The sequence below is a fragment of the Trachurus trachurus genome (genome assembly GCF_905171665.1).
Source record: "Trachurus trachurus genome assembly, chromosome: 3".
In the NCBI taxonomy this organism is placed as follows: domain Eukaryota; kingdom Metazoa; phylum Chordata; class Actinopteri; order Carangiformes; family Carangidae; genus Trachurus; species Trachurus trachurus.
In genome coordinates this window covers 30674385-30702088 of record NC_139893.1, presented here as the reverse complement: position 1 = coordinate 30702088, position 27704 = coordinate 30674385, and the positions used below count along the sequence as shown (strand labels likewise).

Below are 27704 nucleotides of genomic sequence, written 5' to 3'. Positions count from 1 at the left end.
TTACATTACTGTACAAATAAAAGTTGTGGACTAAGCTTATCATTTAAGTACAAAAACATTATCAGCAAAATTCACTACAAGTAATTTAACACTAGATCGTTATCAGTGAATAAGGAGCAGTAGTTGGTTGAGGTGGAACTCATACTATTTTATGTACAGTACAGTTGTACAGTTTTTGTACGCAGTTAAATCAGGAAGTTATGTTCCCAACCAACATACTTTCTACCAGTTGTATTGGCCATGTTGATTCTGGACACTTTCAAACTTTCTATCTATCTAAACTATCTTGGAGATGAATAAACACTAGTACAAAATACATTACTGTATTTAAATAAATTAACATACACAAATGATTTAATTTCAAAAGATTTAATGAAAAATAATGATATATGAAAAAATAAACTTTCATTACAAATTAAAAGTTGTTCTAATATAACAATTCTCATTAGAAATGATTGATTGATTAATATATTTTTCAGAATGTATAATGAAATCTTATATTGTTTCAGTGACCTGATTGGAAACAGTGTCTCAGTGAGTGTGATGTTCAATCCTCTCATCAAAAACTCTCATGTAAGTGGGAGATTTGCTGCCATCTAGTGGTTTTGGTCCTCTCCCCCAAGCACAGACTGAAAAATGAATAGTGCTGAGCCGTCAGGCTCATCACATCATGTAAACAGCTGCAGCAGAGCGCAGCTTTAAGTGTAGGCAAAGTTAGAAATAATTGTTCCTAAGATCAGTTGTTGATTTCCATCTCCTTTGTGAAACATCAGACTAACTAGCTTTTCAAAAGCTATGTGATTTCATTCCTTTTGCTCAGCTAGCTTCAGGGGCCGACGCAGCAGAAGATAAATAAACACTGATAAATTCACAACAAACTGGATTAGACCTATAGAGGAAACGCCATAGTTCACATACAGGAAGCCGCCAGCGGTCGGGCCGACCGTGCGAAGCAGAGATTGAACAGATGAACACAGTCCCAGCATTGTGCCTGTGTGAGAGCAGAGTGGGTTTAATAAATAATAAATTGCTGTATTAAAATAATTGATTTGAGTTTTATAAATTTTTATTTTATTTTATTTTGTTCTGTCCTCATCTTACTATTTCCAAATCCTCACTATCTGAGTTTGACACTGTGTGTATTTTCTCTCCTTTAGCTGTGATCTGATGCTGCCATTTACTGACTGATTAAAATTATGCTTTGCAAAAGTCTGTCAAGTCAAGTCTGTCTTTGTTTGTGTCTCCTTGAGTATCGAAAGTAAGGACGAGCTCACCTGTTTCAGAGGATGGTACGCTCTTGGTGAGCATGCTGTCTGTGATCACATTGAACACGCTGAGAGAAAACATCATGGGGATGACGGTGATGCAGAAGTGGAACACATTCTGCATGTAGGCCTGCAGGAAGAGAGACATTTCAGAATAAAAGTGTCTAAGATTAGTTTCATTATAGGATAATTACAGGAATGAAAATGATTAAAGGGATAGTTCACCCAAAATTCAAATTTCACTCATTATCTACTCACCCTCATGTCGACTAAGGGCTGGGAGAAGTTTCAGAGTCCTCCGTGCCTTCTCTGAGTTACAGCGGGGCTCTGTGCAGCACTGCATGTCCATATGACGGTTGCGAACGGAGCTCACTTTTCTTCGTCCAAAAAGACACACCAAAAAACATCCAAATACCTCCATAGTGCTCGTATGTAATGTCCCTCTTGTATTGAAGCCCCAACATGAGAAATTGTTCTGAAGAAACTTAAATAAGTATATGTTTTAAGCTTGTTTGTAGCGGAAGCTCCCAGTGTTGCTCTGCCGGAATCTTGCGCGATTTGCGGAACTGTGAACTGGTTGTCAATGCAAATCGCGCAAGATTTGGACGGACCAGGAAGAGCAGTGCAACGCAGTGCTTTAAACAAATACTTATTTAATTTTTTTTCGGAACAATTTCTCATGTTGGGGCTTCAATACAAGAGGGAAATTACAGACGAGCACTATGGAGGTATTTAGATGTTTTTTGGACGAAGAAAAGTGAGCTCCGTTCGCAACCGTCATATGAACATGCAGTGCTGCGCCGAGCCCCCCTGTAACTCAGAGAAGGCACGGAGGACTCTGAAAATTTGAATTTTGGGTGAACTATCCCTTTTTGTTATTCACGTCAGACTGGTAAAACAGAACATCACTGCAGGCCAGTCTTCACTATCTCACAGAGCAATCATGGTTCCCAGAGGAGAAACCTAAAAGCTAGACTTTTCTTTTCTCAACTTTTCTCCTTGCACCGTCATCCAGTTCATATTTGTGGCTTTACATGACATGTTTTGACAACTATTGGACGATTTCCCATAAATATTAAAAACAGGCATTTATGATTCCCAGAGGATGAACTGTAATAATTTAGGCGTACCTGAGCCAGTCCCACCATAGAAGAAACTCCAATGGACAGAAGTAACAGCGAGCGCTCAGAATATCTCGCTGTAAGTGGACCAATCACTCCTCCCTGAATAACCTGTAGACACATGTGGGTTTTATAGTCTGATTATGTCACAAGCTGCTGCACGTTTAACAAACTCACAGAGATTTTAATCAACCTCTCTTGAATTTCGGTTTCAACAAAACATACCATTTGAACGATGCCAAAGTAGGCCATCAAATATCCGTTCTGCTCAGGTTTCAACTTGAAGACGTCCAATGCAATAATTGAAAACATCACTTGAAAAATACCTGTGAAAAGAAAAGAGCAATTCCTCTGTCCAGTTCACAGATTTGACACTTTTCAAGCTGTCTTTGCAGAGGTTTTTAGAAAAGTAACTCTCACCTGAGGGCAAGCCTGCGACCACCTTCACCACAAAAGTCGCAGTCACACCTGGGAACTTCATTAGTCTTGTGATCTCTCCCACATTAAATACTGACTTTTTGTTGTCACCTGCAGCAGATTTAAAGACATTAAAGACAATAAAACAGATGTACAATTGCACAAACAGTACTTGCAAGATTACATAATCTCCAGCAGGTCCAGTGAAACAATCACAGTTTCATGTCATCGTCTCAAAAATATTTCACTACGACTCAGACACCATTGCAGAGACGCAGTTTGATGAAAAAAACAGGTCTACTGAAAATGGAGGTAAAGAACAAAAAGAATAGTCCAGGATTATAACCCCATGTAAAACTGTAAGCAAGTCCATAACATGTCAGTCATAGAGCTGCTGCTCTGTGGATTATTTTTATATAATTTACAAACAGTTTCCTCCCTGATTCTTCTCTTTATTCTAACATGTAGGGAAAGACTAACTGTTGGCACTAGCTCTATATTTATGGACTGATATAATGATGTGGATATGTCTTCTCATCTGAGACTATGTAGGAAATGGGCAAGTAAGTTTATTTCACAAAAGTATTCCTTCAACCATGTCCTAAGAATTAAACAGTACTACAAATAATAGAGTATCAACAGCTGAATGATGGTTGACTAACTGGGACATAAAAGCAGCACAATAAACCCTTTTTTTCTATTCCTACAAACATTGAAGTGGTTTTAAAAAACACATGTAGGTTAACCCATATACTTTGTGTCAGCACTTTCAAGAACTTTTTCATTTTTTTTTTTACACATGAAGGTTCATAATAAATGGTTTCAGGCTTTTTTTGTTGAAGTTATACCATGCATTTTGTACATAATACTGTATAAAATATTCACAATATAACACTGACAAGAATCAGAATGTCAGAAGTCAAGTGGATTTATTGTTTTTCGCAGAGCTCGGCTGGAAAGGTTAACTGTTAAATTTTAATTCCTACAATCCTTAACTTGGACTGCGCTTGGACCTCACTGGATACTGTGGAGAGATGAGGCTGCTTTAATTTGTCTCCAGTCTTCAGGGTGAACTTTTTGGGGACGGATGAGAGGCGGGAGGTGCTGGAGGTGCTTGTTTTGTCTCCAGAGGCCAGGCTGGCTTTCTTCGTCCTCTTGGCCGCACTCCTCTGCAGTTTTTCTGCACGTTGCACTTTATTGATGGTGGCCAGCTGTTTGCCCAGCTGTTCAGCCTCACTTCTGTACATGTTCCTCTCTCCTGTTATTACCTGAAGCTTTTCTTTGTGGCCTCTGACCTTCGCCCGGCACTGACTCAGCTGCACTGACACCTGAGTCAGATTACGTTTCAGCTCTTCACACTGCTTCAGCGCTTTCCTCAGATCTTCGGACTGGGTGTTCAGCTCTTTCTGTAAGGACTCGATCTTCTGGACATGCACCTCTTTTGGGAGTTTTCTGACCATCTGAGGTCTTTGCTTGAGGATTACTATTCTTTTCCCCATCTGGCTCTCAACAGCGCGACAAATTTCACTCTCTTGGAGCTTCTGGTTCTGTGTGTGAAGTTCTTCCTCACACTTACGGAGCCTCCGCCTCTGATCTTTGGCATCGCTCTCTATGAGGGCCCTCTCCTTCTCCCGCTTTAGGCTCTCCTGCTTGAGAAGATGGATTTGCTTCATATACTCTCTACACTGACCACTCTTCATGGTCAGGTTCGACTGCTGTTCGGTCACTTTGTCACGCAGCTCTGAACATTCATTTTGGCATTGCAGCCACTTGTCGCCCAGGCCGTCTCTCTCTTTGATGGCCTTGTCCAGTTGTTCCTTGAGGTTCTTCTGCTGTGCCCTCTGTTTGACAGTACCATGTTTCACTGAGTACAGCACCCTCTTCATTGACTCCACTTCTGCCGTGAGGTCCTCATTCTGCTTGCTGCACCTCTTCAGCTCTGTCTTCTGAGTCTTAACGTTCTTACCCATCACCGACAACTCATTCTTGCAGACCACCAGCTGGTTCCTCAGGATGTCTCTGTTGCTGGTCACCTGGTGGATCCTTTGCTGTTCTGCCTTGAGATGTTCAGCATCAGACATCAGACCCTCAACTTTCTTCTTGAGGATGGTGTTTTCCCTCTCTAGGGTCTGATTTTTCTTCTGCAGGTGGGCGTGTTCCCGCTCGGTGTCAGGAAGGATTGAAGATAAGACATAGTGATGATACGCTGACATGGGGGCAGTCTTCTGTGCATCCTTCTCATCTTCAAGTGCCACTTTTTTAGAGCCCTCCATCTTTCCAGTTGATTTCTGCAGACAAGCACTGGCTCTCAATCAGATATGGAACATGTAGGTTTCTATCCAACTGTGACGTCAGAACATTCCAATAGAATTCTACAGTTGTGCAATTCATTCTGGTCTTCTCCTTGTATTTTGGCTGCCTCACAGATCCCATTCATTTTTCTCATCAACATTGTAAGACAACAAAGCTGAATTGCATTTGTAACTTGGATTGGCATGAAACTACCCCTGATAAATCATCACAACCGAAGTTTAGGGCTGAAACTAACAATTGCAAAACATATTCAAACACCATTTTGTCCCATCAAAAGTCAAAGTAATGAACAATGTTTAGTTTGCAATGATATGCCAAAATAATAATAATAATCAAATCTAAAAACTTGAAAACTAAATTGTCACTATTTTTGCTTTGCACATTTTACATATTTTCAAAACAGTTAATCATCTAATCACTGAAGCTTAAAACTATGTAGGCTATGACATATAAAATTAACACAATCTTCATCTTGAATTAATTTACTTTTGATCTCTGGGTCCATTTTGGGTGATTTTAGTAACTAAGGCACAGCAAAGCGTTCTCCATGGCAACAGTGACAATGGATAAACTTCAGTGAAGGGAAGACTAATTAATTCAGAGTGACAGCTACATTGTCTCTTCCTTTGTTCAGCAGCAGCCATCACTACACACAATAACCATCACATTCAGGCAGCTCATTGAATGTATTTGGTCTGCTACAACGTACTGTTCATGTTTGCTTTAACATGTTCTGCATTCTCCCTAATATCAGGAATAAAAAGAAAGAAATATAAAGCTGTACTATTAAGTAATACAATGTACTTTCAGTTGGACTTTAGCTGCTAAATTAAACACTGCCTCATAACACCATACAGTAGGTCTATACTTGAGGATTTTATACAAATTCTGAGACAGTTGAGAACATGAGGTGAAGTAGTGGGAAGTGTGTCTTACTTTCTGAGTTGGTTCTTGGAGTTTGAGGTTTAGTAGTTTTCGGGATAAACTTTAAAACCAACAGTAAACTGAAGGCGCTTCCCACAGCACCAAAACATGCAGTAAGTGACTCCCTAGGAAATACAAAGACAAAGCAGTGATATGGACAAAGTATTTACAGACATTTTTGGTATAAATTTTAAGATCAAAAACATACACTTTTCGCATCATTGTCATTTTCATAACATTTCTATTATATAGTTTAACCAGTATTAACATTTTTTGTTCCAACTGGGGACAAAAAAACACAAACACAGAGTGGGTCATAGATTTGCTTTTCAAAAATCATGCCATTTTCCATATGTAATTAGTAGTTAGTAGTAATCCTGGAAAAAGTAGGCTACTTCTCAATTATGACTGACTCTTTATCTCAGTTATGTGTTGCATGCATATGTACAGAATAGATCATATCTCAGTTTCAGAAACCAGGGTAAGACCTTATGTTGGCTTTAAGAAATGAAACCAGGGTGCAGTGGCTGTAAACACTTAATCCTGTTTTTGAGCAGTCATATAATCAGGGATATAATTTTTCATATTCCATGTAAATGATATGTCCTTAAATATGTCCAAAAACACAAAATAAATCTAAGGTACTTGAGCACCTGTAAACACAGTCCATTGTAGGCAGCAGGAAGTAACCCCACCTCTGAGTGTTGTTACCTTACTTTGAAGAGACAAATACTTGGACAAAAGAGCTTCCAAACTGGCCCAGAAATCAAAAGTGAACCCGAAGCTTTTTGCCAAAAACTTGGTGATTGGATGTTTTTTTTTTTTATCATTGTAATGTACGAAACACGAGCAGCCTCTCATTGTCTCTCACCTCTTGAGTTAAAGCAGATATCAGTGGAATGTTTTTGTTAATATAAGTCCTAAATAGTCCTATTTTCCGTCAGCAATCACTTACATGAAGTATTTCAGCCTAAACACGAGTCTCTCCGTCACTCTGCTCTGCTGTAACCCGAGGAGAAAATTTTCCTTGTGGGATACAAGTGTTATCCAATGAGGAGAGAGAACGGCATGAAGGGCTGTGTGTGCAGCCAAGGGATGCGCGTGAATGTGGTGACGTAGCACGAGGACCAATTGATGCCTGACAAGGGCGGGGGCTGCTAACTCATGGTGCGTTCAAAGAAACTCGTACTTTGTGTTTTTCCTTCCTGTGAAGTCATACCAGTTCGATCTGGTACGAGTTCACGGGTCGGAAGTTACGAGTGGCCGTTATAGGGAACTTTCACAGACAACAGGATGGTAAAAACACGAGCTACGGGTTACCTGGAACGCTACCAAGTCGTAGTTGTGACTTGAAGCTGTAACTTACGGTTTCAAAAGCCTGCCTTGAACGCAGCATTAGCCGAAACGGCCGTGAAGCTGATATCTGCTTTAACCTCTCAACTCTACATCCTTTACATGACTCGCCCTAGATTCATTCATTCACCACCCAATGCAAACACACAAAACACACACACATACAGTGAGACTAACCCGAAACGCGTGTTGAGATGTCCGCCCAATGTAGAGCCGGCAATCATACCCACGCCAAAACACAGGCCTAGTTTGGATAAAGCATCTGCACGTTTGTCAGGTTCTGAGAGGTCTGCAACAACCATCTGAGACGCTGCAGACAGGGGGAAAAAGAAAAACAAAGGGATGATGAAACTGTGCATGAAAGACCATCAGAGTTTAGGGTCACAACAGCAGAAACCTATAACTATTTCAAACATGTCAGCTTACTGCATGCTAGCCAGAAGATGCACTTATTTCTGCAATCTTAAAGTCCAAATCTTTATAAATGAAATTAGGTTGAATGAATTGATAATGACACCAAATTATATATTACACTACATTACATTAAAAATGTTGTTGTATCTTCTTTAGTAGTGGTGGTATCACAAAAACTAGAAATGCTTTGTAACCTTTTGGAATAAAAAAATAATAACATTTTGAGAACAGGTTAAAATACCACATCAAAATAAATTATAATATTCTGAAGGAAAAGTCAGAATATCAGAATATTAGATATATCATAAAATCTCCACATATTTTTTCTTGTAAACCTTGAAACATTTATGAATTTACAAGAATGAATAGGTAAATTTGATTAACAACACGCCAAAGCAGGCAACTGCAGAGGTCTATTATTTTAGTCTGGCCATGTATATAGTTCAGCCACAGAGTTAACAAAAAAAGAAAGTGGGTGTTGATAAATATCACTGATTGATCTAACGTGACGTTTGCCACATTAAGATGAGTGAAGAGGGTTGTAGATGAGTGCTCCTCACCAGGCAGGACATGCATGAAGACTGTTGGGATTTTGTGGACAAACAGCATGGCAGGATGATCTGCTATGGCCAACAGCAGGAAGAAGACAACAGTTGAAGAACAGGCCAGAGATAAGGCCAGTCGTGCCCCGAAGAGATCTGCAAACCTGCCAACGGATCAAAGCCAAGAAACAACAAGTTACTTCTTGGACAGCAAAAACAGTGCAGACCAGGATGCATAAGGAAGAATCTGAAGCAGATCTGTCTCTTCAATGGCTTTTACCTTCCAAACATAGGACCTCCAAGCAGCTGAATGACGCCCACTGTGGTTTGTAAATAGCCAAACCACAAAGTGTCAAAGCCAAGTTTCTTTGCCAGATACTAAACAGAGACATAATGAAATAAAATATTGTCAATAAAATGATGCACTCACATATAAAACATGTTAATATAGTCACAGTGGGTATGATCTAGAAATCAGCTGATTTTGACAGCACAGTTTGACAGGGTGTGTGGCAGTGTAGCACAACAACTGGTACACATCTCAGTGAAGCTACTCATATGTTCATATCACCACATTTCAGCATCTCTAATTTTCATAACTTCATGTCCTTAGGAAAAATAAATAATTGTCATGATGGCAGTACAGCCCTTCATAAAAATGATAACTGGGGGTATTTGAGAAGGGCAGTGGAAGGATTTAAGCTGTCCTGCTTTTTTCTTTTTTTAATCATGCATGTGAACTTTTTAGGTGTAGGATTAAGGAGCTAGTTCAAACAAATGTATCTCACATACTACACAGTGTACATGCTGTGTTTGTGTAATAAGGTGTGTTTCACCTTTCACCTGTCTTGTAATACATTTCTACCACATGACACCACTCACACTAACACACAATGGGGAAAACGACATAATAACTGTGTGTAACAGTGTCGTTGTTGTTGTTATCAGGATAGTAACAGTTGGATTGTAGTGTTTATAAGGTGCAAGATTGATTGATTGATTGATTGATTGATTGATTGATTGATTGATTGATTATCTTTTTAAACGACTGTCTTCTGCCTCTCCTTAACTGTTGCTGTTTTGGACACCTGAATCTCGCTAAGGGGATAAATCATGTTTATCAATGTTTCACATTCACGGCGGTCACGGAAATGTCGGCTTCCTGCTTCTGGCGTAGCAGATATGCTCACCGGGGTAACAGAAAACTGTAAAAACATCCATGTTATGTCCAGAGCAGCGATGAGGTAGACGATGTAAATGATTTTCTTGCTCTGTGGCTGAGCTGCTCCTCCGGCTGTCCCCTCGTTTCGCGTCGTTTCACCTTTCGGACCCATATCGAAACGAACCTGCAGCCGCCGACGGCACCGTCAGTGTGGTTGGCACCGTGTGAGAAGAAGGACACAGTCGGTGGAAGTCCAGTTGTTGTCCGGCAAAGTAGCCTTTAACCCAGTGAACAGTCACATGAAGCTGCAAACCTAACACCGGTTGTACTTTGGAGCAGACAGACGACGAGGAGGCGTTACCGGTGGTATAGATCTTTAGCGACTTACGATAAAATATTATCTGACTATAATGTGAAATCTGACGTGTTTGAGAATCGTTTACCGGGACAGCTAGATCTGCCCGTGAGTCCAAATCCAGCCGGTAACACGGTCCAAACGACCTGGGCGGACATTTGTTATTAAAGAAAATCCCACAGGGAATGTGGAAGTTTTCGACGGTGGTGCGTTCAAGTGCCTCTGCTGAGGTCGTACCGTAGAGCTGTCGAGATGCCTGTTCGTGGTTTTTAATGACGTGAATGAACGTGGGGGTGCGACAAACAAATCTGTTAAAAATGAATATTTTCAATACCTATAAATCACTCACCTATAAATGAGAATAAGTAGCCTAGTTCTGCTTTGTCAGCATCTGTTTTTAATTACTAAAGTTGCAGTCTGTTCATCTCAATTAAATAATTTTTATTTTTGCTGAGACAGTCAACAGAAGACTCTAGTATTTTAATTCTAAAAACGTAAATTAATATATGCAATTTACATAACGAAAGATGTAGGCCATGTATCATACAAAATAGAAAATACAGTTTAGATTAAATTCCACAAAAGAGCGAAAGGTCATCAATCATTTTTGATAGCACTAATCTGCAATAGCAGTGGCAGTTACACACTTTACTTTCCCAACCCTACCCCACTCTTTCAATTAATAATTTGCACTCCTTTTAGTTTAATTTATTTTATTTAGTAAGATGCACATATATTTCTACACTATTTTACTTACCTGTATGTATTTTTTTTGTGCTTTCTGCATTTCCAAGAGTGGCAATTTAATCTGGTTGCACTTTGTGTAATGACAGTAAAGGCATTATGTATTTGTTTGCTGTAACAAGACCAGTTCTTATTAATTTGAGCTTGTTTTTGTTAACCTTTATAATAAAAGTATCCCCCCAAAGAGTTATTATGTCCACCTTTGTCCATTATTTGACATTTGGGGAAAATAACCTTTTATTTTGAAGCTGAACATTAGTGTCTTATTTTGAAATCCTCGAGCGACCTCCTCCCGGAAGTATGTTCCATCCTCACCTAGTCGGATATCCACCGTGTTGTGTTGTGTAGTGTTGTGTTGTGTGTGCAGACCTTCAGAGCTTCAGACGGGGGCTTCATCCATCAGAGTAGAGTCTCCCCGTGTTGTGGCATGTTGACACCAGAACCCACGGAGTGACGATGCCGAGCCTGACTCCCCACGTGTACTGGGCCCAGAGACACGGAGACGTTTATCTGCGCGTGGAGCTGAGCGATGCCAAGGTACTGTACAGTGGGACAAGTCCCCAGCATCCAACCGGCTGCTCACCTACACAGCCTCAACCTACACACACCAGTCTATCAAAGGCTCCGGTGGCGCATTTAAATGCCTCTTGTCCATTTTTTCTCATCGCAGTGTGCGTAACTTACTTTAATAATGTGATGTGCAGCAGATACAGTTAGCCTCACTGTTAGCTAAGTGGCGATGTAGCCTACCCACAGCTCAAGGAGGCTACATTTATCTATGTTGCTTTGTGAAGGCTAAAAAAAAAAAAAAAAGACTACCGTATGTTCCTTTTTTTGGTAACGTAGGCCTTTATATTTACTGGTGGCACAAATAACACAATTACAGCGCTGACAGACGTTTATTATCTGGCATCCGGGTCATTTAACGTTTTTGCATATTGTCATTATTGGAAATAGCCTAATGATAATGGCGAAGAGGAATTTCTAACAAAGTTACAAGGTGCCTGTACACGTAAAATAAAGTAAATAAAGACAAAAAGGAAACAGCAACAACCATATAAACAGTAAAAATCCTGTGACCCATGCTAAGCAATTTAAAAACAATAAGACACAGCATGAACGAGCCCAACAGAGAACAATACAAAATAGGAGCACCACTAGTTGTCTAACCGGTTAAAAAGAAGCCTCTCTGTAAAAGTTAGTTTTAATTAGACATTCAACAGAGGTCAGTGAGCCAGCTAACCTGAGGTTCACCTGAGGCAATGGCTTTATCTCCCTTTGTCATCAACCTGGACCTGGATACAACCAGAGCACCTCAGGTTACAACACAGGCAGCAGCACATAGTTCAGATCATAGAGTTTAGAGAGGCAGCTTGGAGCCAAACCACGCAGTGTTTAAAAATGTATGATAAAAGTGGAATTTTAGTGCAGCTAAAACTGGTGTGATGTAATCTGGTTGCCATGTTTTGGACCAAATATCATTGAGTTTGTAAATGAACAATTCAAAACACTAACACCTGCCTTTATGATTTCTGAATTACTCTAGAATAACAGCTATTAGTTACAGTTTTATTCTGACTGCATTGTCTTTTTGTTTCACTCCACAGTTTTTAACATTGCGTTAAAGTGAAGTGCTAATCATTTGTGCCAATCGGTAACAATTTGTATTGAGAATAATGTAAGTTGTGGACAGGTTTTGAGAGAACCTGTGTTTGCATCAGTAACATGAAACACAGGTTCTCCTTCCTCTCTGTATTTGCAGGTTCAGACTTCATCCACATCCTGCATCTGCTAGATTACTGCCTTATAAAAGATGCATGGCTTTTACTGGGAGTTCTGGGTCTTGTTTAGTCTCTGAGGAGTGAGGCAACTGAAACAGGCCAGCAGAGGAACACCTGTCATGTTACACATATTGGGCCCATGTATATCAATGAGTATTGACAAAATATCAGAATCCCCTCTCTTTTTTATGTGGAATTTATTGACAGTAAGAAAATGTAGAATATCACTTGACTTCTCCTTTAATCTCCACCTCCTAGTATTTACTTTGTGTGTGTCAGGTTTGTTTTGATCTTAGGTCTTTTGTGTTTTCAGAACCTTGACATCAATCTTGAAGAAAACAACACACTTCACTTCAGAGGTTTGTATCTACATTTATAGTGGGGCAGATAACTGCAAAATTACAAAAGAATCGTTCACTTCTGGAAACAAGCACCAAAATTGGCACACATACTCCTTAGGGATTGCTCTTTTGATAAAACCCGTTAGCCACCTAAAAATTAAAGATGGCGGCCATTTTTCAAGATGGCCGCCATTGAATATACAGTAAAATTGCATTTCGGAATACAATCGCAAAGACTTGTCCTATTTTAATGATCTTGGTATCAAATAATACATTTTTCACTATGCAGAATCCAAATTTGGACCCATGGACTTACTCACTGGCTTCCTTGTACCATATATCAGTCCTGGAATCCTAATATTATGCTAAATTAGAGGTTAATTATGTCTGACTCGGCTAAAATGCACGGTAGTGTATATCGTAGTAGTGTTAGAGGTTTAGTATGTGTAGCATATTCCTGTACTAGGCTTCCAAGCTGGATATGACACAATTAGGTGTGTATGTGTGTGTAGGCCCCCACATACTAGACTCCGCGGACTCAATGCAGACCCAAAGCGGATACAGTAATATTGCATTTCGGAATACAATTGCAAAGACTTGTCCTATTTGAATGATCTTGGTGTCAAATAATACATTTTTCACTATGTAGAATCTGAATTTGGACCCATGGACTTACTCACTGGCCTACTTATACCATTTATCAGTGCTGTCTAATAAGCTTAGCATCTAGTGTAGATTACATGTAGTCATCACCAGCTCCATGTCAAATCATAGTGTCCCTGGTAGATCTCCACAAAATCACAACAACCTGATCAGCATTAGGCCTTCAGCTGCTTATCCTGGCCCATCTGTGTTAAACCCATCTGTGTTAAACCCTTGTACATTTCTCCATACTACTACTACTACAAGTGCTGTGACTCAAATGTCACTCATCAATGTCAGATCACTCTCAAACTAAAGTCTCATTCTAAATTACTTTATTTCAACTCACAACCTGGACTCCTTATGTCTTACTGAAACCTGACAAAGACCTGGTGATATCAGCTCCTTTTCTGCATTGTGTCCTCCAAATTTTACATTTCTTAACTCACCACACACCACTGGCCAGGGAGGAGGACTTGCTATGGTTTTTAAGTAAAATTTTAACTGTAAACTTTTCTCAACTAATGATTACACAAGCGTTGAATATATGGTGTGTAAGATTGAAAGATCAATTCCAGTACTCTGTGTACTCATATATAGCCCCTCTAAATTTAACAAATCATTCATTGAAGAATTTTCCCACTTTTTATCATCAGTGCTCATTAATTCTGACAATGTACGAATTCTAGGTGACTTCAACATCCATGTCTGCTGTCCTTCTAATGCACTTACCTGTCATTTTCTGCATGTAATTGAGTCTTTCAATCTTACCCAGTCTGTCACAGAACCTACTCATGTGCATGGTCATACTCTTGACTTGATTTTAACATCTGGTCTCCCTGACCTGATTGTTCAAGTCAATAGTTACTGTATGTTCTGTCTGATCATTGGCCAATAATGTTCTCCACCTCATTTCTATGTGAGGCTCCAAAACCTAGTCAACCATGTTGCAACTCCAGGTCTATTACTCTCACTGCCAGCCAGGTGAGGGTTAGTAATGATTGACATCTCTAGACTCTGGTGATCATTGCATCTTGATTCTATTAAATCTTTCAGCAGCTTTCAATACTGTAGACCACCCCATCCTCTAAGACCACCTAGAACATCTTGTTGGTATCCAGGGAATGGCCCTTCAGTGGTTTTCCTCATATCTCAAAGGTCGATCAGCCTCTGTCCAAATGCACAATATGTACTCTTCCTCTGCATCCATCCCTTGTGGGGTTCCACAAGGCTCCATCTTAGGACCTATTTTATTCTTTTTATACATGCTTCCTCTGGGCTCGATAAGAAAATACAATATCTCTTACCACTGTTATGCCGATGATTCACAGTTACATCTCCCGTTGAAAATATCTGACTTGGGTAGTATCAGTGCACTATTACTATGCATAAAGGACATCAAATCTTGGATAGCTCAAAGTTTCCTTCAGCTCAATCAAAATAAAACTGAGCTCCTAGTTTTTGGCCCCACAGAGACTTCCTCCTCCATCATCAGTGCTCTTGGTCCTCTGTCTTCACATTTAAAACCACATGCAAAAAACCTTGGTGTCATCTTTGACTCTGGATTTAAATTCGACAAACACATAAATTCAGTAGTCAGCAGCACAAGCTTCTTCTGTCTAAGATCCATTGCAAAAGTCAAATCATTCCTGTCAGCCAAAGATTTGGAATGGTTCACGCCTTAATTTCCTCCTGACTAGACTACTGTAATTCTCTCTACTCCGGAATCACCCAATCAGCCCTATCCCGTTTACAGTTAATCCAAAATGCAGCAGCAAGACTCATCACTGGTACCAGAAAGATCAACCATATCTCTCCTATATTGGCCACACTTCACTGGTTACCTGTTAAATATAGGATTCATTTTAAGATACTTTTATTTGTTTTTAAAGCATTGCATGGATTAGCACCTGATTATATTTCAGAACTCCTCATCCCCTACTCTACCTCTCGTCTGCTCAGATCCACTGACAAGTCATTGCTGTTCATCCCACCTACAAAACTAAAAACAAGAGGTGACAGAGTCTTTTCAGTTATTGGTCCCAAACTATGGAATAGTCTCCCACAAACAATCAGATCTTCACCCTCCACAGACATCTAAAACTCAGCTAAAAACTTATCTCTTCTCTCTGGCTTTTAATTCAGTCTCATTGGAACCTCCCATACCATCATACCATCATTCCCCCTCACTTGTTGTTTTTAATGTTTCTTTGTGTCTGTCCCGTCTTTGTTTGAATTAATCTTGTATGTAAAGCACTTTGGTCAACACCTGTTGTTTTTAAATGTGCTCTAGAAATAAAATTGACTTGACTTGACTTGACTTGACTAATAGCGACGGGGGATCACTCTTTGTCTAGTCTGTACTCTTCGACCTGTTCGGCTTGGGTAACCCTGCCAGGAGTACAAGACTCCCCCCGACATTTTTTAACATGAAAATTCAGATTCTACATAGTGAAAAATGTATTATTTGACACCAAGATCATTCAAATAGGACAAGTCTTTGCAATTGTATTCCGAAATGCAATATTACTGTATTCGCTTTGGGTCTGCATTGAGTCCGCGGAGTCTAGTATGTGGGGGCCTACACACACATACACACCTAATTGTGTCATATCCAGCTTGGAAGCCTAGTACAGGAATATGCTACACATACTAAACCTCTAACACTACTACGATATAGACTACCGTGCATTTTAGCCGAGTCAGACATAATTAACCTCTAATTTAGCATAATATTAGGACTCCAGGACTGATATATGGTACAAGGAAGCCAGTGAGTAAGTCCATGGGTCCAAATTTGGATTCTGCATAGTGAAAAATGTATTATTTGATACTAAGATCATTAAAATAGGACAAGTCTTTGCGATTGTATTCCGAAATGCAATTTTACTGTATATTCAATGGCGGCCATCTTGAAAAATGGCTGCCATCTTTAATTTTTAGGTGGCTAACGGGTTTTATCAAAAGAGCAATCCCTAAGGAGTATGTGTGCCAATTTTGGTGCTTGTTTCCAGAAGTGAACGATTATTACAGTTATCTGCCCCACTATTACACAAATGAAAGGAACAGCATAAACACAATGAAAACTCTAATGTTATCATAATGTAAAACTGTAATCTTCATATTGTTCCACAGCACAGGGCCACGGCGCTAAGGGGGATAATGAATACGAGTTCAGTTTGGAGTTTCTGCATCCTGTCAGACCTGAGGTATTGATCTTTTATGTCTTAGGTCTTTTTTGTATCAGCGGTGAAAAAGATCCAAACACTCACTTCCTGAGAAATTGCTGACAATGTTGAAAACCTGCCCTACAAGCAATGTAGAGGGAAGTGATGAAAGAAATTGCTGGCTCCGGGCCTGTAACCTGATCTACACCAAATGGGTTAATGGGTTCTTCGGTCCACCCTACACCCCTCCACCACATTCATTCAATACTTACTGCATGGTCCTGCTGAGAAGTAAACAGACCAGCAGACACAGGTAAAAACAGAGCCTGTGCACAAGGTCCATCACTGGCTCAGTGTATTCCCCTATATTGTCTGATTATTTATTATTAATGCATTACCTCTCATTGTCTTATCTGTCAAAGACAGATTGTTGTGGTGTTAGGGAGGTAGGTGCAGATGTAAGTGTCCTCTGCCCACAACCTCCTATCTGTTCAGGAAACCTGGAAATAAATATTTAAGATAAAAATGTAACAAATTACAGATTCTTTACTATATTCTGCCAAGCATTCTTACACATTTAGCACATTTCCTATTTCTTTTGCCACCTCTTATCACAAGAGCACTATGTGAGAGACTGCATGATAATACATCATGGCACTGATTGGGTAGGAGGACCTGCTGGAAACGGCTGCAGTCAAGTCAAGGCCAGCGCTGATTGGAAAACGGCTCCTAGCTGAAGTGAGGCTTGATTAACTGCTACACTTTCCTCCACTCTACTACCTGTGAATGTATTTGGGAGACAAGGAGAAAGCAGGTTTTAATTCATTCCACCCCTAACTAGAATAGACACAGACTAGATTCAATTTTGTGCCAGGTGATGGTTATTTGTTGTACGTGTCACAAAGCTACGTGCCCTTTCACCAGCCTAGTTTTCTGTCTGTCTGTAGCCATCTGTAACATATCTTCAGAAACCCTGTATGATTTCCTAACTCTATGCGTTCGTCCAACATGGTGAACTCCAGATCAACCACAGGTCCACGCAGCGTCAGGTCGACATCAAGATCAAGAAGCAGGAGGAGCGCTGGTGGGACCGGCTGACGCAGCAGGAGAAGAAGCCTCTGTTTCTAGCTCCTGACTTTGACCGCTGGCTGGACGAGTCCGACGCTGAGATGGAGCTGCAGGCTAAAGTAAACACTCTAAAACCGCATGTGTATGGCAAGCCATTTTAACATGTAAAAGACAGACTGGATACGTGTTGCAGATATCTATAATTCAGATTTGCCTAGTCAAAAACAATATTTCCGATATCCGCAACTACATTCTTCATATCCACAATTGTCATTTCAGATATCCACAACTACATTCTTCCTAGGACAAATGACGTCACTTTTGCCATTCATGTGTACGGGGTTTGTCATTACAGATATCTATAATTCAGTTGCAGATATTCGCTATGTGAATTATGGATATCTGTAACTGAATAACGACTGGTACTAATTCCAGTTTGCGATTCTACAATTTGATTCTGACTAGTCATAATTCCAGTTCAAGATATATTTAATTCACCTCAATTAAAGATATCTACATGCCCCTTTTCAGATATCTTAAATTAAAGCAGAAATAAGCGATCCAGTCGTTTTGGCTAACTTTTTGTCAGCCTATGGAGTTAGCAGCCCCCGCCCTCGTCATGGATCTATTGGTCCTCGTCCCTACGTCACCACATTCACGCGCATCCCTTGGCTGCACACACAGCCCTTCATGCCGTTCTCTCTCCTCATTGGATAAAGGTTGTAGGATACAAGGAAGTATACAAGAAGTTTTCTCTTCGGCTTACAGCAGAGCAGAGTGACTGACCGACCCGTGTTTCGGACCAATCACTCTATATAAGTGATTGCTGTCGGAAGATATAACTATTAGTAAGGGCATTTTAGCAGATATTTGACCAATCTGGGAACTAAATCCTTACCAAGAAATTTCTTCACAATTGTCTTTAGGAACGTGCGTAGTATCATGTCTTAAAATGTTGAAATTGAACTCCCGTGGGAAACCCCCTAAAAAACGACTCAAAGTTGGGGTACCCCGTAACTGGATTTTTGAACATTCCGAAATGTTAAATTTGGCCTTAAGAAACTTGTGAGGGGTCAAACTAGGGGTTTTTCATGATTCTGAGTTGATCGCAAACATTAGTTTTACACCCAAAACACTCCTTGGTGGAGAAAAAAACAGCCACACCCACTTTTCTTGTTCATCGGAAACCCTACTACCACCAATAGAATGTTGGTGCAGAGAAGCCATTCCATTCATTATCATTGCAGAGGTTGTGTCACATAATACTACTAAATACTCAATATAATATAACTTTTATTCTACCCTTTTTTCTATAGGACATTATACAGACCCTCCAGGATTTTGTGGTGTTGCTAAATTTATTTAAAAAGTTATTATAAATGTCATTTATTATGCAGATCGGTAGCAAGCGGCGAGAGAGAAAAGACAGAGTGGACATGCACCAGATTTCACATACCAGCAACAACTGAAACAAGTTTGTTCGAAATGAAGATAGGAAAAGCACAAAAAATACACAGTGGTGCTACATTGATTGCAAACATGATAATGTTAATCTGCACACACACTGAGCATCAATCTCCATAGAGCATCCAGGCTCTAAGAGGTCGTTTTTGAAGAATGGAAAAAGATGTTGCAGTGTGTCACAAACTTGTTCATTCCAGCTTGGGCCTATTGCTTGGTCATGACCGTATGGTAGCTGTTAGCTTGTAGTGTATTATGGGATTTGTAATGTGAGTAATGTGAATGCTATATTGGTGGGCCATTATTACATAACATAATATTTTTCTTAAAGGCCATATAAAAGTGTATCGCTGGACAGATCTGGCCCCCAGGTTTTTGACATGAGATTGACGTGTGTGCTAGATTAATGTCCAACAATGGAAAAAGGTAGAATATAGTTATATTAAGTATTCAGTAGTAATAGTAGAAGTTTTTTGTGACATTAAAGAAAACCTCTGTCATGCACAGGAATAGCTTACTTTATCTCTAATGTATTCTATTGAGTATAGTAGATCACCGCCTAAACCTAACTGCAAAAATCCTCGTGATGACAATAGGCCTACACCATGTTTTCCTAGTTTGATAGCTAATGGAGCAGTCAGCTAGCATTTAGGAAAATAAAATGGTCAGATGGTCATCAGATTCAGTCACACATTGGAGTTGGCTTACTAACCATATTATTTACTGTTAGCCAACTAATAACCATTTTGGTAAGACTTTGATGCCTATCTCTATAATGCATTATAACCATACTTATAATGAGTTATAATGTGGTTATAGCATTGTATAACTACAATTATAAACATTCATAAATGATCATAATACTTTATAACAATAATCATAACACACTATAAAGCATTTTATTGTGACTTAGGTATAATACGTTATAATTGTTAGTAACTCGCTGACAATGCCCATATCGATAATACATTATAAATATAGTTATGATGTGTTATAATTGTCTTATAAAAGTGTATAACCATCATTATAAACACTCATAAATGATCATAAGGCTTTATAACATTTAGCATAACACATTATAGAGCATTTTATAATGGCTTAAGGTTAAGTATTATAATAGAGTTATAATGCTCTATGATGTGTTATGCTTATTGTTATAAAGCCTTATGATCATTTATGAGTGTTTATTATGATAGTTATACATGTTTATAAGCCAATTGTAACACATTATAACTATATTTATAATGCATTATCGATGTGGTCATTGTCAATGAGTTACTAACAATTATAACATAATACCTGACCTTATAAGTCATGATAAAATGCTTTATAGTGTGTTATGATTATTGTTGTTATAAAGCATTATGATCATTTATGAGTGTTTATAACTATAGTTATACAGTGCTATAACTGCATTATAAGTCATTATAAGTATGATAATAATGCATTATAGAGATAGGCAGGTGTGTGTGTGTGTGTGTGTGTGTGTGTGTGGTGTGTGTGTGTGTGTGTGTGTGTGTGTGTGTGTGTGTGTGTGTGTGTGTGTGTGTGTGTGTGTGTGTGTGTGTGTGTGTGTGTGTGTGTGTGTGTGTGTGTGTGTGTGTGTGTGTGTGTGTGTGTGTGTGTGTGTGTGTGTGTGTGTGTGTGTGTGTGTGTGTGTGTGTGTGGGGGGGCTATGTTTCCGTTTTTACTGGTATGTGAAATCTGGTGTGCATCTGATTTCTTTCCTTCTCTCTCGCTCCCGATCCGCATAAAACGTAATGTTATATGAAAACAATAACTAGTAATATATAATATCTATCTATCTATAATAACTAATAAAAACACTTCGCAAATAAAATGGAAATGGAAAGTGGAAACACTGTGGCCACAGCTGAAAACAGCTAGCCACAGCGGTCTATGATAGCAAATTTGCTGAAAAGTTGCAGTGGCAAGGCCAAAGAATTCATGATTGAATTTGCATTAATAGTTGCAATCGTGACATCATAAAATCCTGGAGGGTCTGTATAATGTCCTATAGAAAAAAGGGTAGAATAAAAGTTATATTATATTGAGTATTTAGTAGTATTATGTAACACAACCTCTGCAATGATAATGAATGGAATGGCTTCTCTGCACCAACATTCTATTGGTGGTAGTAGGGTTTCCGATGAACAAGAAAAGTGGGTGTGGCTGTTTTTTTCTCCACCAAGGAGTGTTTTGGGTGTAAAACTAATGTTTGCGATCAACTCAGAATCATGAAAAAACCCTAGTTTGACCCCTCACAAGTTTCTTAAGGCCAAATTTAACATTTCGGAATGTTCAAAAATCCAGTTACGGGGTACCCCAACTTTGAGTCGTTTTTTAGGGGGTTTCCCACGGGAGTTCAATTTCAACATTTTAAGACATGATACTACGCACGTTCCTAAAGACAATTGTGAAGAAATTTCTTGGTAAGGATTTAGTTCCCAGATTTTCATATGTTGCCCTTACTATATTTAAGACTTATATTAACACAAACATTCCGCTTACTTCTGCTTTAAGTTTTGACTGGGCGAAATGACGTTGTAAATATCTGTAAATGGAATTATGACTAGTCAAAATGACATTGAAGATATCTCAAACTGGAATAGTCGTAATTCAGATATCTGTAATTCACATAGCGGATATCTGCAATTGAATTGATATGTGTAATGACAAACCCCATACACATGAATGGCAAAAGTGACGTCATTTGTCCTAAGAAGAATGTAGTTGTGGATCTGAAATGACTATTGTGGATAGGAAGAATGTAGTTGCAGATATCTGAAATGTTCTTTTTGATTATGAAAAACTGAATTACAGATATCTTGAGTGAAAAGTCCAACTATTCAAAATGTAATTACGACAAGTCAGAAAGATGTTGTTGATATCTACAATGTTAATTCCGGATAGCCAAACTCGGCTGTTAAATGTTAAATCCGCTTGCCATACATGTGTAAATTTCGACTCTAGTTTTGGTTTGTAAATGTTTCCACTTCTCCCAGCTGATTTTGTTTTAATGTAAAGCATCAAACAGTGAAGTCATTCATCATTTCAGAGTAATTAAAGCAACCGAAGACGTATAAGCTGTATGCTGAGATTTGATGGTGTGTTTTTTTTTTGCAGGAGGAGGAGAAGATAAACAGGATAAGTGTGGAGTCGAGAGTGCGTAAAGACCGTGAGTCACAACAACCAAACACCCCCCCCCCCCCCCCCCCTCACCCTCACAGATGTGTCAAACTTTCTAATTGGATAAGTTGACATCTTCTTTCCTTAAGGAGGTTTAGTGCAGGTGTGTTATTGAAGACGTTTTGTTGTGTTTCCTCAGCCTTCCTCGGTCTGAAGAGAGGCTACTTGTTTATGTACAACCTCGTGCAGTTCCTGGGATTCTCCTGGATCTTTGTCAACATGACTGTTCGACTCTTCATTCTTGGTCAAGGTTTGTTTCCAAAAGCTAAATACAACAAACAAAGTGACAAAGTTTTCATCACCTGCATGTTCCATGTATTTGGGAATATTATCCAGAACTTGGGAGACAGGATCTATAATAATGATTCAGTTCTGGATTTGAAACCTATTAATTTTTCAGAGGAATATGAGTGTGGTTTTGTGTGTTTAATGTTGAATACAAATCATGTGTACTTCAAATTATTGCCAAGCAAACAACGTACCTCACATAATAGGATCGACTTCCTGTCTTTCAAACAGCGGCTATTATCTGACATAGTTCATTCAGCGAGCACTAAAACTGAGCTTGCAGACACGCAACAGGTAATCTGTCACAGTTTATATGTTGTCACTTATATTATTTTTGTGCTTTATTCAGTGCATCACACAGATGAAGGTAAAAGTGAGAGCGAGGAGCAGCAGAATGGGCCGACTGTAGAGCGACACAGTGAGATTAAAACTGGAGCAACTGACCTCTTTTAATTTCATGGACAAAAACTGGAGGATGGTTGTCACTTGAGTGTTAACACAAATACAAAAAAGATGCAAACACAATTAGTACCACTGTGCAATAATGGAAAACAAACACGGGTGTGTGGTTTCTGTTTGTGAGGGGCTATTCACTAATGAGATCCTTTGAATAGAAACAGGAACACGACTGTACACCGCCTGGATTTGTTTTGCAAATGATGAGCCTAATGGATAGTGGCTCATGCAATGTGCTGTTTGTTTCTCTCTTGTCTCCTCAGACTCATTCTACGATACCTTCCACACCACAGCTGATATGATGTACTTCTGTCAGATGATGGCCTTGCTCGAGGTCATTAATCCCCTGTTGGGACTGGTTAAGACTGGATTTTTCCCAGCTATGATACAGGTAAAACACAGGATATGATGACCTGGAACATTATTCATTGTCATCTTTACATGCAAAGCCATGAAGTTAAGAACTCAAGAAACATCTTAATCGTAAAATAGTGTTGGTGTATACCACGTAATTAACCCAACACAATGAATGTTGCAGCAGCCTCCACTCTTCCCTCCAGGGACTTGTCTCATTAGGTGATAAAGGCCTGGTTGGTGTCCCAGCTCATCCAGAAGGTGATGGATGGGGTGGAGGTTGGGGCTCTGTGCGGATCAGTGAGGCTCCTCTTAGGGCTGATTATGTAGGGATATATTCTAAATTCGAATATATATTTGAATATTTAAAAAAAAAAAAAAGGAGATTCGATTGTGAAAATTAATATTCGGCTGTGGAAAAGAACACATCAGTGGCTACATTGCGAGTGGGCGCCCTGCTTGACGGGTCAGGGACAGGTCACAGGAGTTGCACTTACACAGCGTCACTCACTGCTGAAAGTGAGCCGCGACAAAAAAACAATAAAGTTGTTGCGCATAGAGAGAGAGGGGGGCGAGCCTGAGAGAGGTCTACCATCTTAAAAGTTTTACAGTATAGGCCATTAGTTCATTTACTTATTTTGTAATGTGTAGGTATGTTTTCAAAGACATGTTAAAACTGGGGTTTATAGTAAAAAGGTTGTCTCAGCAGGAACTGACAGTGCTGTGGCATTTTTTATTCTTTAAAATGGAACACACACACACATTTCCTCTGTGGTGGGTTCGTAATGAACATGAATTTTAAGGTGAGAAACCTCTTCTGTGTGATGTTGCAGGTTGCGGGCAGGAACGTCATTCTGTTCGTCATCTTCGGCAGCCTGGAGGAGATGCAGAACAAACCCGTCGTCTTTTTCGTCTTCTACCTCTGGAGCACCATTGAGATCTTCAGGTCAGCTCGGGTCACCTCCCTCTTCTCTGTGGTGAACTCACTTTGTTCCTGCTCTAACATTTGGCCCATCCATCTCTTCCACCAGGTACCCCTTCTACATGCTGGCCTGCATCGGCACCGAGTGGAAGCTGTTAACGTGGCTCAGATACAGCCTGTGGATCCCCCTGTACCCACTGGGGGTCGTAGCTGAGGGTTAGTCACTGGGCTGTCAAGGCCACTGATAACATGGAGACATAAATGAGTGTTTGCGACAGTCATTAATAGTGGTTGCTGCTGACGGTGTGTTGTTCTTCACTTGTGCACAGCGGTGGCTGTGATCCAGTCACTGCCCATCTTTGATGAGACCCGTCTGTTCAGCATCCCCCTCCCTGCAGTGCTGGGACACTCTTTGAGCTTCTCCTACACTCTGCAGCTCTACCTGGTCCTCATGTTTCTGGGTGAGACATCCGCACTGACACCGCATTTTCCACTCTGATACAGCCTCCATTGTCTTCTTAACGAGATAGTTCAACATTTTGCCAATTGGCCCATTACCATAATCCCTATAGTTTTAGGAGTAGGTTCGTTACCTTTAATTGTCGGTGCAAGCTATTTTTAGAATGGCGGAGCGGAACCGCGAGCTGCTCAGAGCTACGCTACAGAGGCTCATGGGAATTCTTGGTTTCCCTCATCAAACTCATCAAATACACAATCCAACAACTCCAAAACGCTTTTGTGGACAAGTTGTGACCTGCACATTCACCACGCTATGAGATAATAATGTATGTATTTGATGAGTTTGATGAGGGAAACCGAGAAATCCCATTAGCCTCCGTAGCGTAGCTCTGAGCAGCTCGCGGCTCTGCTCCACTGTTCTACAAATAGCTTGCACCGACAATTAAAGGTAACGAACCTACTACTATGACTAAAGGGATTATGGCAATGGGCCCATGAGCACAGCAGGTTAAGTATCCGCTTCTGAAGAGGACACATCTTGAGCAGTGATAGATGTTGATGTTCTAGTCAGGAACAGACAGACAAGGATTCACAGGTGCAGTAAGAATATTGGATAGAGAGGGACTTGATCAGTTTATTTCTTCAATCAACCAACTGTCACATCATCTTTCAATTCCAATGTAAATTTTCTATTTACATTGTTACTTTTCAAAGATATATTAAAAATATCAATTCAGTTTTTCTATATGTTTTCAAGCTTCCCTCTTGCAAATTGTTGAAATTATTAATTATCAAAATGGCTGCATTATTTTCTTGATCAACAAGTTGATTCTTCACCCTTCTTCTACTTCAGCTATACTAAATTGTACTTTTAGTTTGTCGACTTCATTGGAATCAAACTTGAGTAAATATCTTCCTAGAAAAGCAGCGCTGATGGAGAAACAACTCCTGCATTGTTACGGAATCACTTCCTCTAGACAAACATTACAACCAAGTGACAGATGTTTCCTCTCCTCTCCAGGACTCTTCATCAATTTCCGGCACCTGTACAAGCAGAGGAGGAGAAGATACCGCTCGAGGAAAAGGAAAGTTCACTAAGTGGCCAGCACAGTCAGTTTGTACTCACCGGGAACTGCCGTCCACTCAGATCAAGCAGCTCTTCTCTTCTTCTTGGCCTCTCTCATCCTCCCTCACCCACATCATCACACTGACCTGAAGGCGGGGCACTGGTCATCTTTTCCCTCCTCTGGGCGAACTATTCACCATCTCCAGACCAGGCCCTGTATACTGCACCAGCTCTACTGTATTAATCCCTGTTGAATGGACAGTTGATCCAGTGCTGCTGTTGAGTTTGAGTTGTTTTCATGGTTCTGCTCTGAAAACGTCCTGATTTATCACGATTTCCGTGTCGGAGGTGTCAACCTGCAGTCACTGTCCATGGAAGGACACACATTTCATTTCCATTTGTTGTTTTCTTGTTGGGGTTTTTCACTATTCTCAAAGGTGAAAACAAATGCATTACGTATTTACATGAACATGTAGGAGGAAGGTGGTTAATTATTGGAAATATAGTTACTGTTATCATGTGGGTTACAAAAACCATTTGGGAGCCGTTCTGTAAACTGCTGCAACAGGTTTATCATATTTACATCTTTGACAGTATTTACAAAATCCCGACCTGTATTTTCAAAACTAAATTTAAAAACATTCCGTCTTTACCTATTTATTAGAAATCACAAATCTGTTACTGCCAACGTGTAACCCCGTCTTTAGACTTTTGCTGTGTTATTGCATGTTCTTGCAAATGGAAGTCAACAGTTTTGAAACTCTCTATTGTGGTGTGTTCAAAGACGCTGCAATATTTGAGCATTTGGTTGTGATACGACTCGAGCAAATTCATATCATTGTCTCCAAATTGTCTCATCAGAAGACATTGGAACGTACATTGAGACACCATGAGCATTTGAAAAATTGTTCTTACTTCCTTTTTTTGTGCAAGTTTAAGTTTGTAACTGAAAACACTGTTTTTTTAATGGTTTTTGTATTGGTAGGAAGATACATCCAGATGCTTTTGCATGAAAACTGACATTTTGAAGTGTCATTTAAAGCTTCAATGTTAATTGGTTTCAGAAGTGCTTTCCTCACACTGAGCCTTGGATGAAGGTGTCAATCATTCACTGTTTTGAATATTAACAAAGCAATGCAAACTAATGTTGAGGTTCTTTTTTTGGACAGGATTCACACTGATTGAAAAATGCCAAAACAAGTAACAGGCACTCACTTCATAAACGTGTGTGACCCACACAGTTTTTTCTACCCAGTAAAACTCTGGTCTAGTTTAAAGCTGCAGCAAGTGTGAATGAAAACCCAGTCAAGTACATACTCTCAAATCGTGTGATGTGAAGTCAGAGATTTGTTGCACCTGTAATCTCGCCACCACTGAGCCTTCTCTTTATTTGTCCATATTTATTTGTCTTTACTGAAGTTGTTGCTTTTAATTTATTTCCCAGTGATCTTTTGGAAAGGTGTGTTTTAGTGGAGACACAGTTTACAGGCACACGTACATTCTCATTTATTTCATTTTTCAAAAGTCTTTCTGCAGGCAAATTCAGACGAATGCTGCATTTACAGTACTGTAACTACTCACACTTTTTTCCCCTGACAAATAAAAATGTTTGGCATCAGAGTTTCTATTTTGGGGTGTGATGTGTGCTTTTTGTCACTAGTGTTGTTGAGCCAAGTTCCTATTGTGACATCAAAAGTGTCACAGTAGGAGCTGTCATATTTAAAGCATCCATGCTATGAGGGTATTGTTGTGTTTTGACTTTTAAAGTATTTTAGAAGAAAACGAAAGCAGCAAACAGACATGACATTATGCTCACATACAGGGACTGGGCTGTTATGAGCCAGAAGTTCAGTGTGCAGTCCTGGGATCTCCTCCTCTTCATCACCCACACCTCCCGGTC

General features: G+C 39.7%; 2 protein-coding genes across 2 annotated transcripts; one reads left to right on the top strand and one right to left on the bottom strand.

Moving 5' to 3' along the window:
* Window positions 1–353: 353 nt before the first annotated feature.
* Window positions 354–9979, bottom strand: slc67a1 (solute carrier family 67 member 1). The gene is made up of 10 exons (XM_084000114.1): window positions 9540–9979; window positions 8630–8727; window positions 8368–8513; window positions 7571–7703; window positions 6053–6165; window positions 2807–2914; window positions 2612–2712; window positions 2396–2497; window positions 1275–1395; window positions 354–991 (listed from the first exon to the last, which is right to left on the bottom strand). The coding sequence occupies exons 1-10, from the start codon at window positions 9681–9683 to the stop codon at window positions 804–806; spliced, it is 1254 nt and encodes a 417-aa protein (XP_083856240.1). The 5' UTR covers window positions 9684–9979; the 3' UTR covers window positions 354–803.
* A 427-nt stretch (window positions 9980–10406) lies between these two features.
* On the top strand, window positions 10407–27412 carry LOC311007043 (very-long-chain (3R)-3-hydroxyacyl-CoA dehydratase-like). Its single transcript, XM_084000125.1, has 11 exons — window positions 10407–11147; window positions 12705–12750; window positions 16510–16583; window positions 17564–17728; window positions 22197–22248; window positions 22399–22509; window positions 23267–23394; window positions 24191–24303; window positions 24389–24495; window positions 24609–24740; window positions 25760–27412. Exons 1-11 carry the CDS (start codon window positions 11067–11069, stop codon window positions 25834–25836), a joined length of 1086 nt encoding a protein of 361 aa, XP_083856251.1. The 5' UTR covers window positions 10407–11066; the 3' UTR covers window positions 25837–27412.
* The last annotated feature ends 292 nt before the right edge of the window (window positions 27413–27704 follow it).